Source organism: Oculina patagonica, chromosome 13 (genome assembly GCF_052425735.1).
Source record: "Oculina patagonica isolate OP01 chromosome 13, crgOcupat, whole genome shotgun sequence".
Lineage (NCBI taxonomy): Eukaryota > Metazoa > Cnidaria > Anthozoa > Scleractinia > Oculinidae > Oculina > Oculina patagonica.
Window position 1 is genome coordinate 28765789 of NC_135770.1, and position 16471 is coordinate 28782259.

Here is a 16471-nt window from a genome sequence, read left to right on the forward strand (position 1 = left end):
CACATTCTGTGATCCTCGTACATATGTTTTCCTGTTGAGGAATTCAGTGAACTGTGTTTAGCAACACTTTGACGTCGTATCGTTATAACATGTGGTAGGTATTCACTAAATTCTTACTCTCCACAGCAGCATACTTTGCCCTCCCCACAGGAGCGTTTATAGCAATAGCCTCCGCATTGAGTTTGGGACGGGATAACACATCGTCCATAAGGTTGACAAGGCACTGTGGGCAAGGAGTTATAGAAATTGAAGATTGTTCTCTTGTTAAGCATAAGAGAGCCGTTACCTAACACAAAAGGAGAAACATTTAATTATAATTTTCTGTCCACAATTAAGTTAAAAAAAATAACAACAAACGCTCGTTATGAAGAAGGAACACTCACCCTGACGGTGGGAAAGAACATGCATGGGGTTGTTCCGTTGGTTTCTTATGCGTGCACCCTGCACGGTAATGGTCCCCAGAATAATCATCAGAAGGCACAAATGAAACATCGTTTAACTATAACAGAAAAATTATAGATATGCTTATAGAATCCCCATAAGTCGCTAAATTATCTTTTGCGGCCGTACTTTTTGCAGCCAAGACGGTAAACAAAAAGAAACTGAATTGCAATTTTATGGACAAGTGTCCTGCAAAATAGTGAACATGGTCTCTTATACCTTAGTTTCCTGATGAAGGATTCAATTCTTACAGGAACAAATGAGATCCTGATTCTTTTATCTATCTTTGGTTTGTTATCCAAAAACGATTTGAATGATTTTCAGCACATTGTGTGTTTGAATAAATTAGACTCTACCTTTGCCTTTTATTTTGCTATGTAATGTAATGTATTAAATGTTACGTAACGTAACGAAACGTAATGTAGCGTAGTGTATATGCAATGTACTGTAATGTTATTTATTTAACAAATGAAGAAGTAGGGACCTGAAGGGGTAAAAAGAAACTGGGATTTGCCTACTTTTTTTCACTGGGAAATGGGATTTCGGTCACTGGGCCTGGGAATCACAAACAAAAAATGGAAATGGGAAGCGTGTCAGCTGATACATGACAAAACAACTAAAATCGGCTTCACGGCTATGTTGTGTTTGTGATAAAATGAAGAAGAAATGTTTCTGCATTGTTAAAGATTTTTTTATGCAGTTTTTTAGCAATTTGAAGCGTGCAAGAGCAGTTCTACGAGTTTAAGTTTTCTACCCGCGTACAGAATGCAATTATTTACACACTTGTGTAAATTATTGTAGTCTATATACGAAAAAATAAAAAAAAAATTAATAACTAGCAGAAATAAAAACTTGATTTAGGACAATTAAATAATAATAAATAATAATAATAAAAGCTTTTATTTATACACGATAAATGTTTTGCAGCATAGCTGATGTGGTCGTGTTTACAAATTACTATTGAAGCTAACTAAACCCTTAAATAACAAACAACACAACTACTGCAAATATAGTACGTTTGAGTCGTATTTCCACGCACTGGGATTTCCCTTAATGTTCACTGCTAGGAGGAATTGGATTTCGACGAAAAATAGGCTGGGAAGTAGGATTTGGGCAATATTTGGGCTGGGAAATGATATTTATACTCCCCCCTTCCTTCAGTACCCTCTATTTCATACATTTTAAATAAAACTGTTGGTTTGTTTAACCTCTGATCATTCCTACCTTTCTCTTGGAGCTTGAAATGGGATGGCGATGGGAAAATACTCTCTTCAAACACTGACTCGGAGAATGACAAGAGTTAATGTGTTTTAACCCTTATGATGCGGTATAATTCATGCTTTTTGTGTGCAGTAGCTGTCTTTTGCAATATAGATGACATTACGTCAGTTAAAAGCATTCCTACGTGTTAATAACGTTACATTGACTACAAAACCTGTCTTGTTTTCCTTCATTTTCATATATACATATACCCCAGGTATGAGATGTTAAATTCCATTCTTAATTGTTCCCTTTTTAAATTCCTTTTTATATATTTACGTGACAAAAGAACCTTGTTTCGTTAGTCCTGACTTAGTTTGTTAGTCCTGACTTGTCAAATGTAAAACCCATTACACCTGCTGGTTAGCAAGAAAGTTGTAGACACTTACACAATTATTTTAGGAGGCACTGTTCTTAAAAGGTTTCTCACATTTACATGTAATTAACTTTGGCGTGGAACTATTTTTATCTTAAACAAAGCTTGATTATCACAGTCAATTACAAGTTTTCCGTGATATTTTAGGTTTCGGACAAAAATTAAATCTAATGTCGAAAACGAAAGGTTAAATATTTTAGAAATATGAAGTGAAGAAGATAGAGATCAAAATTTTGTTTTATTACAAAGGCACTTTTTTTATTTAATTGAAACAATAACACGATGATAGAAAGTTGGTATTAATAATTGAAAGGCATCTATCAGTATTGTTATCAATTCTTTTATGAGGTACCGTTTAAGGTTTCCGACATTTACATGTAAATTGTATCTAATGTGTTATTGTTTCAATTCAATAAAAAAATGTTCGATCTGTATCTTCTCTGTTTCATTTACAATATCCAACCTTTCGTTTTTAGCAATAGACTTTTCCTCAAAGTGTATGCTCAATATAATAACTAAAAAATACATTTGAATTTAAAATGTGAAGTTATAAAAAAAACCTAAACCACTTATATCCGTGACATAAGTTTTCGTGGAAATTTTTTACATCGATAGAGTGCGATAAAGAGCTTCGTTTTGGGAATCTAGTTTTTTTCGTTTAAAATTTTTTTATCGATCTAAACAGTGACGGGAAAGGTAACTGCATTTGTTACGCAAATAACTTTAATACTGAATTATTTATTTAAAAACAGCCATCCATTCATCATCTATCAAATTTCCAGTGCCAGTTGTTTCGCACCACGGGTTAGGGTACTACTTAAATTAAAGATTCTCAAGGAAAATAAGGTCCACGGGATTTACCAGTTGTTTTGAATTTTGTTAATTTTAATTGCTAGACACTCATCTGTTTTATAAATCGAAAATTTTCTCGAATTTGTTTGCTTCTCCCACTGATAGCTGCCCTTGATAGTTGAAATTTGCCGTAAAACAAATGTTTCGCCCTAAAGGTGGATTTCCACTGTCGCGTTTTTGCTGACGCACGTTAACGTACGTAAAAATTGTAAACGTACGTAAAACGCGCGCTATTACGTGCGTCAAATTTACGTTGTCCAATTTCCAATGCCACGTTTTTTTCTTGGTATTTACGTAAGTTACACGCACGTATACGCACGTAGCAATCGCGAGTGATTTCAAAAAAGTTGAACTGAGTTCAACTTTTTCCGCGGCTGACTGCGGTTACGCAGCGATTTACCCAATCACACTTTTGGATTTTGTCACATGACACCACTTGCCATGTGGAAAACCATTTTGTTTTAAATCGCCGTCGATTTACATGGGGGAACATTCAGATGTAGGAGCACTTCTCATCGAGAAAGTCCGAACATTTCCAACAATAATCTATAGAACTGACTACAGAACCAAATTACACGAACGCAGTAGTGAAAGAAAACGCCTGGCGTCAGGTCACGCAGGCTTCGAACCGGCAATCCGGGAAGGTCGCCTCAAATCTTTTTCTGTCCTTGATGGTGTCTTTCGGAAGCATTTATCAAATGCTTCTTGGTCATATTCACGCATTTCTTTTACTAGCGTGTGATACAAATTGTTTTCATGGCAGTCATGTTGGAAGAGACAAACAACAAGATATTTGCATAAAAATTTTAATGATTCTTTTCCCAAAGAAAAAACAATTTATTGTTTCACTCCTCCAATTTGGCCGCCAATAACACACTCTATTCACCAACTTGATAATTCAGGATGGCGGGCATTTACGTACGTTCAGCGCACGTAAAAAAGAAACGCTTTTTATTACTTTTTACGCAACAGTGGAAATTTGCCTACAAATCTTTTTTACGCACGTTTTACGTACGCAAATATTTACACGTCAGTGGAAATCCACCTTAAATCAATTAAATGCACGTGAAAGCATAGCAATCTCTAATCAAACGATCATAAGACACAACAATCACTGATGAACCCCAACTAAACGATCAGAAGGCAAAAAGAGCATTGAAGACGACCATCGGGTAAATGTTATCAACCATCAATTTGCTTGTAATTTCATTGGATCTTTGCTTATCGCTGTTGTAATCTGTCGCGCCATAGTAAGTGATGCGTGTGCTGATCTAATACTTTTGGTGCAACTGTGTGGTACATCTTTTTAATGTCGCCGATAAAGATCACTTCGTATTCCCTGAACCTTATGAGGACTGCTAGTATGTTGTTGAGTAGGTCTGGATCGCCATTTTGTCCAGTACGATCCCGGGACAAATTGGATCGCAAATGATCCCCGAACCGGAAATGTTTTCTGCAAATGATACCGCGAAAAATTGGGAATGTCGTGGACTCAATAAAAATTCTATGGATGTACATCTTTCAATGATCCTAAGCCGGAAGAAAAGACAAATGTCTCGTCCATAAAAGCAACGTAAGAAACGGTAAACATACTGCGCTTAATAGCACGCGACTCTTAATATCTCGTTTAGAAGAAGCATCGCAAAAAATAAACACTAAATCCTCGAAGATGCTCCTGCTTCATGGGCTTCCTTGGAAGGACACATGATTTCTACGTGTAGATTTTGAAGATTTTTACACATTTGTGATTTATTAATTTTTATTTGAAAGCATATTTTCCTTCACAATTCGGTGAATTCGCTCTTGCGATTTTTCATACTGGTCGTACGCGTGGGAGCTGAAAGCTTTCATGGTAATATCGATTTCCTTAAAAAATACACCACACCAAACTTCAATCTAAGATCAACAACTGTTGTAATTTTCAAATCAATCCCATGAAAAAAAGACTGCTGAAAAGCTGTTTGAAAAATTTCGGTTTGGTTCCAAAAAACTGTATCAAGTCATTCTGTTTGCGGCCAGTTTGTCGGTACGTCGTGAATAAGTTGTTCGCAAGGTGCCTGTTATTAAGTAAAAATATGATAAATTTCGATTGAGAAGTAGGGGAACCCAGTGTAAATTTCGCTGGTATCTTTGTGTTAAATTTCCGAAGTCAGCATATTTTGATTATTTCATACCCTAACAAAATTTAAGAAAGACCCTTGGAGTGGAAGTGCAGCAATATTAAGAACATCCAAATTCAGCTCTAAAATATTTCTGGAAGCGTTAAAAGTTCTTGCTAGTTCTGAAAACGTTATAGATGGCTCGCAAAACCTGCTCGTAATGCCGTGCAACGAAGAAATTTTAACCAGCAGTTCTGTGTCAGACTTCTTTAACATGAATTTTAGGTACTGCAATCTTCTTTGCATTGATAATTGCTGTGCTCCAGTGCTTTAAATTGTTGGGATTATATATAAGCTACTCCGCATCTGAACTGAGGCGAACTGAGCTAACTCAGAAGTAACTGTCCTATTCCTCCGTTTTCAGCTTTTTATCAATTTTAACGTGTTGCCCTTCTTGATGCTGTTTTTTAAAGTTTTTATCTGACTAGTTACTTCGAGTACGACGCACTGCTGCCATCACGTTTGTACTTTTCCTGTGGAAATCGATTACCCTCATCCCGAGATTCCCATGAAATCAAATGGAAGCAAAAGAAACATTCTTGAATGATTCAGCCTTTATTTATCTCCTTATTACATTATTATTTGTTTCGCTAAGATTACATGTAAGTTCTGCTTAACGGATATACCAGGAATTTACTCCATTACTTTAGCGTTTATTTTACCAGCTGATCATTCTGTTACTGATTGAAGGCCTTCGTTTCATTTGTGCCATTTTGATTTCCTGGAAAATAATAACCAACTGGTATATGTATATTAAGGTTCTCTTGAAATGTGCAACTTTTGCATTTTTTGGTATTTAAGGCTTTACATTTTCCGTTATATTTTGACGAGGAAGAAAAGAACGAGAGACAGACAAGTAATATTTAAGCGAACTGGTATAAATGAGCGTCAATGATGATGCAAGATGCAAGTTTATAGTAATGACAGCGTCAATAAATAACTGGCACGCGATGCATGCAGAAGCGATGGCGTTTCACGAGGGGTCTTACATAATTTAAAAGTAAATAATAGTAGCTGACACCTTGTGTGTCGAAATGACTGTTATCCAACTGCATCTTACATTTTCTTAACATAAGAAGCAATGTTAGTGATTGTATAAATAGTATAGTCCGAGGATCTGATGGAATTTAAATAAATGAAGTTGTTTAATATGAATTCACAGACCAAGGATGCAAATAATACATTTTCTTCGTAGATTTGCTCAATTGAACAACAGTAATACTTTATTTTATATTTTTGTTATTTATTTAGATTTCCCTATGTTGTCTCAACAAAGATTGCGTTATACTGCAGTGTGATATCATCACGGATAAACGACATACGATACGCGCGAGCAAGCTTTTAAGGTCAAACGGTCCCTTGCTCACAGCGGCCCTTTGTATTTTAGAATTATAAATTTCTGCCAACTCAATCTAATAGATTCCATCATATATAATAAGTCTCTTTCGTTCATACATTGTAGTTTTCCATTCTAACTGCACAGAAGTATTTTGCTTTTGTGTTTTACGCGGCGATTTCTTGTTAAGTTAAACTTGATTTCTGTTCGATCGGGCCAAACAGACAAAACGAACCGATCGTGCGATGGCATAAAAGCGATGTCACGCCATCGCTTAAAAAGATAAGTTGGTGAAAGAACTTTTGATTAGTAAAGATACAAAGCTTATAACTTTACGAGGATTCGATGCTTCCAACATCATTTTCCACGTTCAAAGTTGAGGCAAACGAGGCAAGCGAATTTGTTGTGGTACTGTATCGAAGTGCCAATTTACTCAAATTCGTTCATCATCAGAGGAATCAACTCTGATATGCCTATCTACATATATAGAGCAATTCATTGCTGGACAAAATCAGATGTCCCGAGCGGGATTCGAACCCACGACACCCCAATCTCATGGAAAGTGCTTTAACCACTCAGCTACCGAGGCAACCACAGTGGAGTGAGTCAAATATTAGCTAGAAAACATTGATTACCAGTCATCGGTACTGGTGGTAAGAGCACTTTCCATGAGATCGGGGTGTCGTGGGTTCGAATCCCGCTCAGGGCATCTGATTTTTTTCCAGCTTTTGTTCTGTTTATACAGATAGGCATATCAGAGTTGACCTCTCTGATGGAACAGTATTCTTCTGTTAGTATGCCAACGAGGCCAGAGGGTTAACACATCGGTAAAAACAATGCAGAATGACTCTTTTGCTTCGTTAGTACGTCAAACCGCTGAGAACTGGGGGAGCAGGGATCTGATGTGGTTTTCTCACTAAATATAGGTAATATAGGTAAATACGTCTCAGGTTGAAAACATTGAGATGTCGTATCGTTATAACATTATTTAGGTATTCACTAAATTCTTACTCTCTACAGCAGCATATTTGGCCTTCCCCACAGCCTGAGTTGCGATAAAAGCAATAGCCTCTGCAACCAACTCGTCCCAGGGTTATACAATTCCCATAAGGATGACAAGGTATTCTCTTGTTAAGGATAAGAGAACCGTAACCTAACAAAAAAGGAGAAACATTTAATTATAATGCTCATATCCACAAAATTAAAAAAAAAAAATACAACAAACGCCTCGTTACGAAGAGGGAACACTCACCCTGACGGTGGGAAAGAACATGCATGGGGTTGTTCCGTTGGTTTCCTAGGCGTGCACCCTGCACGGAAATGGTCCCCAGAATAATCATCAGAAGGCATAAATGAAACTTGGCTGCCATTTCTTGCTGGAAAGGAAAACATGCAGAGGAGTTTGTTACTGTTACTAAAAGTCAAAGTGTAACAATGGCGAGAATTGCTGATATAGGGAAAGACAAATTTAGTCTTCTACGTAAACGCTGCGCAATTGCTCACAGTCAAGCGGGTGTCTCAAAAATTGGTAAACATGTGTAACGGTCTTCGATATTCTGTATGAAATAAGGCACAAAATGATCCACTACTAATTTTATCTTGGTTCTGGAAAGTCATTCCTCTTAAATCTTTGTATACTTAACTAAACAGTCTTTTTGAAAAAGTAAACGTTTGAGGCACTTTAAAATCTCCTTTCCTGGACTAACCGATCCATTAATTAATTCGCTCCGATTTATGAATTTTGAAAGCTAATATCTCCTTCAACTATTACACGTAAAGAGCTGAAATTTCGCTGATTATTATGTTTCATAAGCTATTTAAACTTCTGGAGTCAATTTGTATTTATACCATAACCGAGAGAATTCTCGCGCGCTGATTGGTCCAAAGTTATGGTCGATGAGAGTTTATAAAATAACTCAGATACTACGCGCGCTCTTATTGGTCAAAAACCTATGTACTATTGTACCAGTAAAGTCCCGCTTCTGTCCCGACATGGCCACACTACGCTCGATTACGCATAAGGACGAAGAATTGAACTTAGTTTAATGTATTCTTTTGGTCTATTTGATGGTTAAAACGGAGGATATATGATTCTCGTAAATGATCATGAAAATTTACTGAGGGCGGATCACAACACGAAAGAACTAGAGAAAAAACGAAAACGCAGAGACAAACATATGTATGAGAAGGAACACAATAAACAGGTACGCTTTCACTGGACTGGAAAAATATTAAAAACATGGATACGGTTCCATTCAACATAAACTCGGAAACTTTATATGAAAGGAATTAAAACTGATCAAATTGGTCGCGATGAACATGAATTATTTTGATGGCAGAACCTCACGCTGAGTTGTTTTACGCGCTTGAATTATATTTTCAGTTTTACGTGCTTTCAGTGCTTTCTCCCAAGTCTGTTATTCGGCGAAAACGAAAGAATATGGAATAAATAAATTCATAACAGATTTCTAAAGCACTGTTTGTGGAACTAACCTTTATTCTCAATACCTTCGTCAGTCTGTGAAGTTTGTAAACTTCCAAAGTTTTCGAGTTTCTTTTACCAGCTTTTACTTTCGCGATGAATGACTCCGGCCATAGTTTGCTAGATTTCCAAGTCAAAGAACTTTTAAATCGTTGAATACATTTTATACCGTGACAGTTTGTGTTTTTTCCTTTCCTTTCTTATGACTTTCATAGCTTTAAGAGAACTTTTAAACGTTTTTGTCGCGTCGATTTGTGGATTTTGTGTGTGGAGCTGAACCTGTGTTTTATTCTTTCGGCCGCTATGATTGGTTTGCCGCGTCATCCGATGAACTTGTTGAGAACAAGACATTTGATCACGAAAAATAAAACAGATTCCTATTTCTTTGAAGAACGTTTTCTATAGCTATTGCATAAAAGCAATAAACCACATTTTCTAGGGCTTTACTGGCGTAATAAAACCACTTGGGATGTTGGGAGAACACTCGAAAAGCTTGTAAATCCCTCGCCTTCGGCTCGAGATTTACAAGCTTTTCTCGTGTTCTCCCAACATCCCGCGTGGTTTTATTACGCCAGTAAAGCCCTAGAAAGTGTGGTCTATTGCTTAAGTAGACCATGGAAAAATGTGGTCGATTTGTTAAATAGCAGGATGCCTTCTCTACGCAAAGTCGTATGCTAAAGGGGCAAAATGTAAACAATGACGTCAGCTTTTGATCATAATTATTATCCCTTGTCTGTAGTCGAATCGCTTCGTTTCGATCGATTTGCTACTCCCGCCTCCTCACCATGCCTCTGCCTCTGCCGCAGTTTTTTCTATTATTCCCTTCTATAAAATTATTTGTTTTTCCTATATATATATATATATATATATATATATATATATATATATATATATATATATATATATATATATATATATATATATAGTGTTCGCCAAAAACAACCTTCGCATCACAATTGAAGCCAACAAAAAGGTCGTAAATTTCCTTGACGTAACGCTAGACCTAACCACTGGAAAGCACAAGCCTTATTCAAAGCCAGCCACAACTCCGCTCTATGTACACAGCAAGTCTAACCACCCCCCAAGCATAATAAAGAACATCCCTGAAGCAATTAACAAAAGATTATCTGAGATCTCATCAGACGAGGAAACCTTCAAAGAAGCAACAGCACCCTATCAAGAAGCATTGCGGAAAAGCGGTTATTCATACACCCTCAAATTCAACCCACCACAACAGCAGTCACCCGAACCAGACACCGACAAGAGAAAGAGGCAGCGAAACATAATATGGTTCAATCCACCATATAGTAAAAATGTACAAACTAACATAGGTAGAGAATTCCTAAATTTGATTGAGAACTGCTTTCCACCCAACCACAAATTAAGAAAACTTTTCAACAAAAATAATGTTAAGCTGAGTTACAGTTGTTCACCAAATGTAAAACAAATCATCGATGGACACAACAAAACCGTTTTAAGACAGAACACGCCTCCTGAGGAAACAACACAACCCAAAACATGTAACTGCCGGCAGCCAGAAAAGTGCCCTTTGGAAGGAGAATGCTTGGTCAAGGAGGTAGTATATCAAGCCACAATCACCACAGCTGAAAGCACTGAGACGTACGTAGGCCTCACCGCCACGGAGTTCAAAACGAGATGGCGAAATCACCAAATGTCATTTAAACATGAAAACAAAAAGAATGACACTGAACTAAGTAAACATTTATGGCAGCTGAAAGATCAAAAGAAAGACTTTAAAATCACGTGGAAAATTCTAGCCAAGGCCAAATCTTACTCTAATCTTTCCAAACGATGTAATCTATGTAATACCGAGAAATTCTACATTTTATATAAACCGGACATGGCAACTCTTAACAAACGTAATGAGCTTGTATCAACTTGCAGGCACAAGCGAAAATTTCTTCTTAAATTCAATCGCGTCCTCAAGGACCAATCATAAGCTTACAAATGTATATTACTATTGTTTTTTAAGTTTGAATTTTGTAACGATCACACCATTGATGTATATAAACCCTAGCGATGCGACAGTGTATATGGAATTTAACTGATGAGTGGATCAACTCTTTGTTGGTCTACGAAACAGACCTGTATTAAAGCCCATATGAAACGATACTGAGTAGAAAATCACTGTTATATATATATATATATATATATATAGATAGATATAGCAGTTAGATATAGCTCTTTGGCATTACAAAGCTTTGCTTTCATGTCCAAATTGAGCACTCTACTAGGATGAGTCATTGCCGCTAGCATTGCGCATGCTCACTAGTTTTTCTAGTTTGAGCACTCTGGCATGGCTTAGATGATACCACAAGTGTGGGATCATTTGGGGTGGCTATACAGCTTAACCTCCATCCTAGATTCAGCACTGCACTGATGAGGCCCAGAGGCCGAAACAGTACTGTCTGCAGTTATATATATATATATATATATATATAGTTCAGTGTGTGATAAGGCGTCATTGAGGCAAACTTCTAACTGTTCCAGCTTTAATTTACACGACGTTTCGGCCTTCGGCCTTCTTCAGATGTGGAACTTACTATTTACAAGATTAAAAAATAAAATGTTAAAAATCCTAAAAAGTTTACAAATTCACATAAATTTATACTAGAGCAGAAACAAAATAATTACATAATACCATACAAACTTAAATAATAGATTACATAACAGGTTAAACTTAGATAAAAGATTGCATAACAAGGTAATGATAACTGACAAGAACGCGAGAATGATAGGATAACAACAATATGTAGCAAAAGCCTTAATTACTAGCCGTACAATAGTGTCTAATTACGTGTTGTATCGGACGCGATTTTTCGATCTAAATTCGCGTCTTTTGTTAAGACCGTGAGGATTGAGTGTAAATAGCTGCGAGGTCCAATAGGCCTCTCTAGTTAGTAATAGCTTGTCAATAAAAGCAGCTTCCCCTTGGCTAGTAATTTGCTCGATTATAATAAAGCTTATTTCGGAAATTTCGTGCCTTGCGCAATTAAAATGAACCGCAAGCTCGCACGTCTTTTTGTTGGTAAGCATGGATGATTTATGATTACGAAAGCGAACTTTAAATTCTGTGGTTGTTGATCCTACATACTGTAATTTGCATTTATTGCAAGAGGCCAAGTAAACAACGTTTTTAGATGTGCACGACAATTTCTGATTTATCTTGTAAACTCGGCCTGTGGAAAAGCTTTTAAATTTAGAATCATGGATTAAAAATTTTTTACAAAGATCACATCGAGTAGAACATTTAAAACATCCTCCCATTTCCCTCTCTGCCTGGTTTGCCCCATTATCGGAGCGGAATTTAGATGGTGCTAAAATATCTTTGAGGTTTTTGGTACGGCGATATGCTGGAAAAATCGATTTAGGTGGAAAAATTTCAAGTAACTCGGGCGACGATCTTAAAAGATGAGCATGCTTATTAATGACCCTCTGAATGTCAGGCAGGATAGGATTGTAGTCAAGGACTAACGGAAAAACCCTTTTGTCAGGCTTAACCTTTTTCTTAAGCAATTGTGATCTCTCGATACTTAGCGCTTTGTCGAATTGTTTGTCTACTAAAGCTGCACTATAGCCCTGGGACTTAAGGTACCCTTTGTATTCGGCACACCTCTTAATAAGAAAATCATCAGTGGAGCAATTACGTCTAACTCGTAAAGCAACCCCATAGGGAATTGCTCTTTTACAATGTGCCGGATGAGAACTAGAAAAAGGTAAATAAAGATGACTATCTGTAGGTTTAGCATATATATCTGTCTTAATAAACCCGTCCTGAAGGTGCAAAGTGAGATCCAAGACATTGAGGGTATGTTCCGAATATACCAGCTCAAATTTAATGGTGGGATAAAGAGAATTGATGTAATCCGTAAACTCTAACAATTTAGGTAAACCATGTGGCCAAATATCAAAAACATCATCTCTATAACGCCACCATAACATAGGTCTCACGGCACCATCAGATTTGGCTTTCTCATCGATCAAACCCATTGCTAAATCGGCATAACTACAAGCGTTTTTGGGCCCCATGGCTGTGCCGTGTTTCTGCACAAAATTTTCTCCCGCAAATTGACAATTGTTGGTTTGGAGACAGATCTCGATAGCTTCTACAATGCAATCCGTGGATGGAAACTTATCAGATCTAGAATCAAGAGCTTTTCTAACTGCTGAAATTCCTAAATGATTGTCGATATTAGGAAACATAGCGACTACATCCCAAGACACTAACAGGCACCCGGATGGTAAGGGGCCTTTCTCAGAATTGAGTGTTTCGATCTTGTTAATTAGATCGGTAGTATCTTTAACAAATGAAGGTAAATTTTGAGCAAGAGGCTTGAGATAAAATTCAGTAAAGGCAGAAAGTCTTTCGATTGCCGTTCCGCAGCAAGATGTAATAAGGCGGAGAGGATTGCTTTCCTTATGAGTTTTGACATTGCCAAACGCCACCCCCGGTTTTGGTTCCAAATTGGCAACCCACGTGGCAATCTCAGGACTAATCTGACCCTTACTTAACCAATCTCGACTCCAATTTTTGACCTTTTCAAAATGCTCCATAGTGGGGTCATAATTTAGTTTATCGTAATGGAGATTGTTGTTAAGTTGCCCAAACATCTTATCTTGATACTCATTCTTAGAAACAATGACAAATCTGGAACCCTTATCTTGAATTCTAAATACATTATTACTACATTTAAGTTTACTTAAAGCTAACCTTTCCTCTTTCGTCAGATTGTCTTTGCTCTTTCTTAAGTTTTTAGGCTCAAGAATGTCTTTCTTAACGTTGTTTAAGAAAAGTTCAACTTCAGGAAAGCTGAACTTTGGCGGCATCCACTTGCTAGAAGATGGAATTGTTGGGAGTCGTTCGTCTACAGTTTGGTTACTTTCATCAGGATCTTTGCCATGATGGAATACGGCAAGACGAAGTCGTCTCTCAAATTTGTCCAAATCATCGATGGTTTTTTGCCAGTTGACATCCTTTGGCGCCGGGCAAAACGTTGGCCCTTTCACCAGAAGGGATTGTTCCGCATCAGAAAGATCAACAGATGTTAAGTTGATAGGTTGCAAATCCGGCGGAGTTTCATCGTTGTGAGGCGGTAAACTGGCTTGATGGTTGGAGTGTGGAGCCTTTCTTCCTGGAAGATTTCTTGTGAAGCGTCGTTTTCTGCGCCTGGATTCTTCAGTTCGATGGTTGTGGTGAATTTCTTCTTGTGCTGGATTGTGGGGTGTGGCCAGTACAAATTTGCGGCGGGCTTTTTTCAACAAATCTAGTTCTAATCTCTCCATATGTCTTCTTGCTTTTCTCCAAATTGATTTAGCAGTAGTTTCGTCATAGTTCTCAAAAAGTTTTCCGCGTTCGAAGTTAAGCTGCCTTTGTAATGACTTTGTTTTGGACCATGCTGCTGCAGAGACTTCCGTCAAGATGTTAGACGAGGCTGCCAGCAAATGTTGTTTGCAGGATTCTTGTAAGTTACCATTATCTTTAGCAAGTTGAAGGTCAAATGATAACATAAGACCTTTAGGAATTCGGCTTACCAGGCAGAGAGGGAAATGGGAGGATGTTTTAAATGTTTTACTCGATGTGATCTTTGTAAAAATTTTTTAATCCATGATTCTAAATTTAAAAGCTTTTCCACAGGCCGAGTTTACAAGATAAATCAGAAATTGTCGTGCACATCTAAAAACGTTGTTTACTTGGCCTCTTGCAATAAATGCAAATTACAGTATGTAGGATCAACAACCACAGAATTTAAAGTTCGCTTTCGTAATCATAAATCATCCATGCTTACCAACAAAAAGACGTGCGAGCTTGCGGTTCATTTTAATTGCGCAAGGCACGAAATTTCAGAGATAAGCTTTATTATAATCGAACAAATTACTAGCCAAGGGGACGCTGCTTTTATTGACAAGTTATTACTAACTAGAGAGGCCTATTGGACCTCGCAGCTATTTACACTCAATCCTCACGGTCTTAACAAAAGACGCGAATTTAGATCGAAAAATCGCGTCCGATACAACACGTAATTAGACACTATTGTACGGCTAGTAATTAAGGCTTTTGCTACATATTGTTGTTATCCTATCATTCTCGCGTTCTTGTAAGTCATCATTACCTTGTTATGCAATCTTTTATCTAAGTTTAACCTGTTATGTAATCTATTATTTAAGTTTGTATGGTATTATGTAATTATTTTGTTTCTGCTCTAGTATAAATTTATGTGAATTTGTAATTTTTTTAGGATTTTTAACATTTTATTTTTTAATCTTGTAAATAGTAAGTTCCGCATCTGAAGAAGGCCGAAGGCCGAAACGTCGTGTCAATTAAAGCTGGAACAGTTAGAAGTTTGCCTCAATGACGCCTTATCACACACTGAACTAAAATTACATTGAAGCACCGTATCTCTTTAGATCCTTCTACTGGAAGTCATCGTTTGGTAAATCCATATTATTCTGCATATATATTATATATATATATATATATATATATATATATATATATATATATATATATATATATATATATATATATATATATATATATATATATATAACAGTGATTTTCTACTCAGTATCGTTTCATATGGGCTTTAATACAGGTCTGTTTCGTAGACCAACAAAGAGTTGATCCACTCATCAGTTAAATTCCATATACACTGTCGCATCGCTAGGGTTTATATACATCAATGGTGTGATCGTTACAAAATTCAAACTTAAAAAACAATAGTAATATACATTTGTAAGCTTATGATTGGTCCTTGAGGACGCGATTGAATTTAAGAAGAAATTTTCGCTTGTGCCTGCAAGTTGATACAAGCTCATTACGTTTGTTAAGAGTTGCCATGTCCGGTTTATATAAAATGTAGAATTTCTCGGTATTACATAGATTACATCGTTTGGAAAGATTAGAGTAAGATTTGGCCTTGGCTAGAATTTTCCACGTGATTTTAAAGTCTTTCTTTTGATCTTTCAGCTGCCATAGATGTTTGCTTAGTTCAGTGTCATTCTTTTTGTTTTCATGTTTAAATGACATTTGGTGATTTCGCCATCTCGTTTTGAACTCCGTGGCGGTGAGGCCTACGTACGTCTCAGTGCTTTCAGCTGTGGTGATTGTGGCTTGGTATACTACCTCCTTGACCAAGCATTCTCCTTCCAAAGGGCACTTTTCTGGCTGGCGGCAGTTACATGTTTTGGGTTGTGTTGTTTCCTCAGGAGGCGTGTTCTGTCTTAAAACGGTTTTGTTGTGTCCATCGATGATTTGTTTTACATTTGGTGAACAACTGTAACTCAGCTTAACATTATTTTTGTTGAAAAGGAAACAACACAACCCAAAACATGTAACTGCCGCCAGCCAGAAAAGTGCCCTTTGGAAGGAGAATGCTTGGTCAAGGAGGTAGTATACCAAGCCACAATCACCACAGCTGAAAGCACTGAGACGTACGTAGGCCTCACCGCCACGGAGTTCAAAATGAGATGGCGAAATCACCAAATGTCATTTAAACATGAAAACAAAAAGAATGACACTGAACTAAGCAAACATCTATGGCAGC

The 16471-nt window shown here is 37.1% G+C and overlaps 1 protein-coding gene and 1 long non-coding RNA gene across 6 annotated transcripts in view; both read right to left on the reverse strand.

The window, feature by feature from the left end:
• The window catches only part of LOC144637313 (uncharacterized), a 180900-nt gene that overhangs the window by 58049 nt on the left and 106380 nt on the right, over positions 1–16471 (reverse strand). The gene's annotated exons all lie outside the window — the stretch shown is intronic.
• Positions 1–16471, reverse strand: part of LOC144637311 (small cysteine-rich protein 8-like) — a 28349-nt gene that overhangs the window by 883 nt on the left and 10995 nt on the right. Inside the window, exons 2-4 of one of the 3 annotated variants that reach the window (XM_078496446.1) lie at positions 7677–7800; positions 7436–7577; positions 5770–5809 (exon numbers count right to left, since the gene is read on the reverse strand). In XM_078496446.1, coding sequence (XP_078352572.1) covers positions 5788–5809; positions 7436–7577; positions 7677–7794 — 282 coding nt within the window. In that variant the 5' untranslated portion in view covers positions 7795–7800 and the 3' untranslated portion in view covers positions 5770–5787. Of the gene's footprint in view, positions 1–5630; positions 5810–7435; positions 7578–7676; positions 7803–16471 lie in introns of those variants that run through there. The other 2 variants (XM_078496444.1, XM_078496445.1) reach the window with 2 other exon arrangements.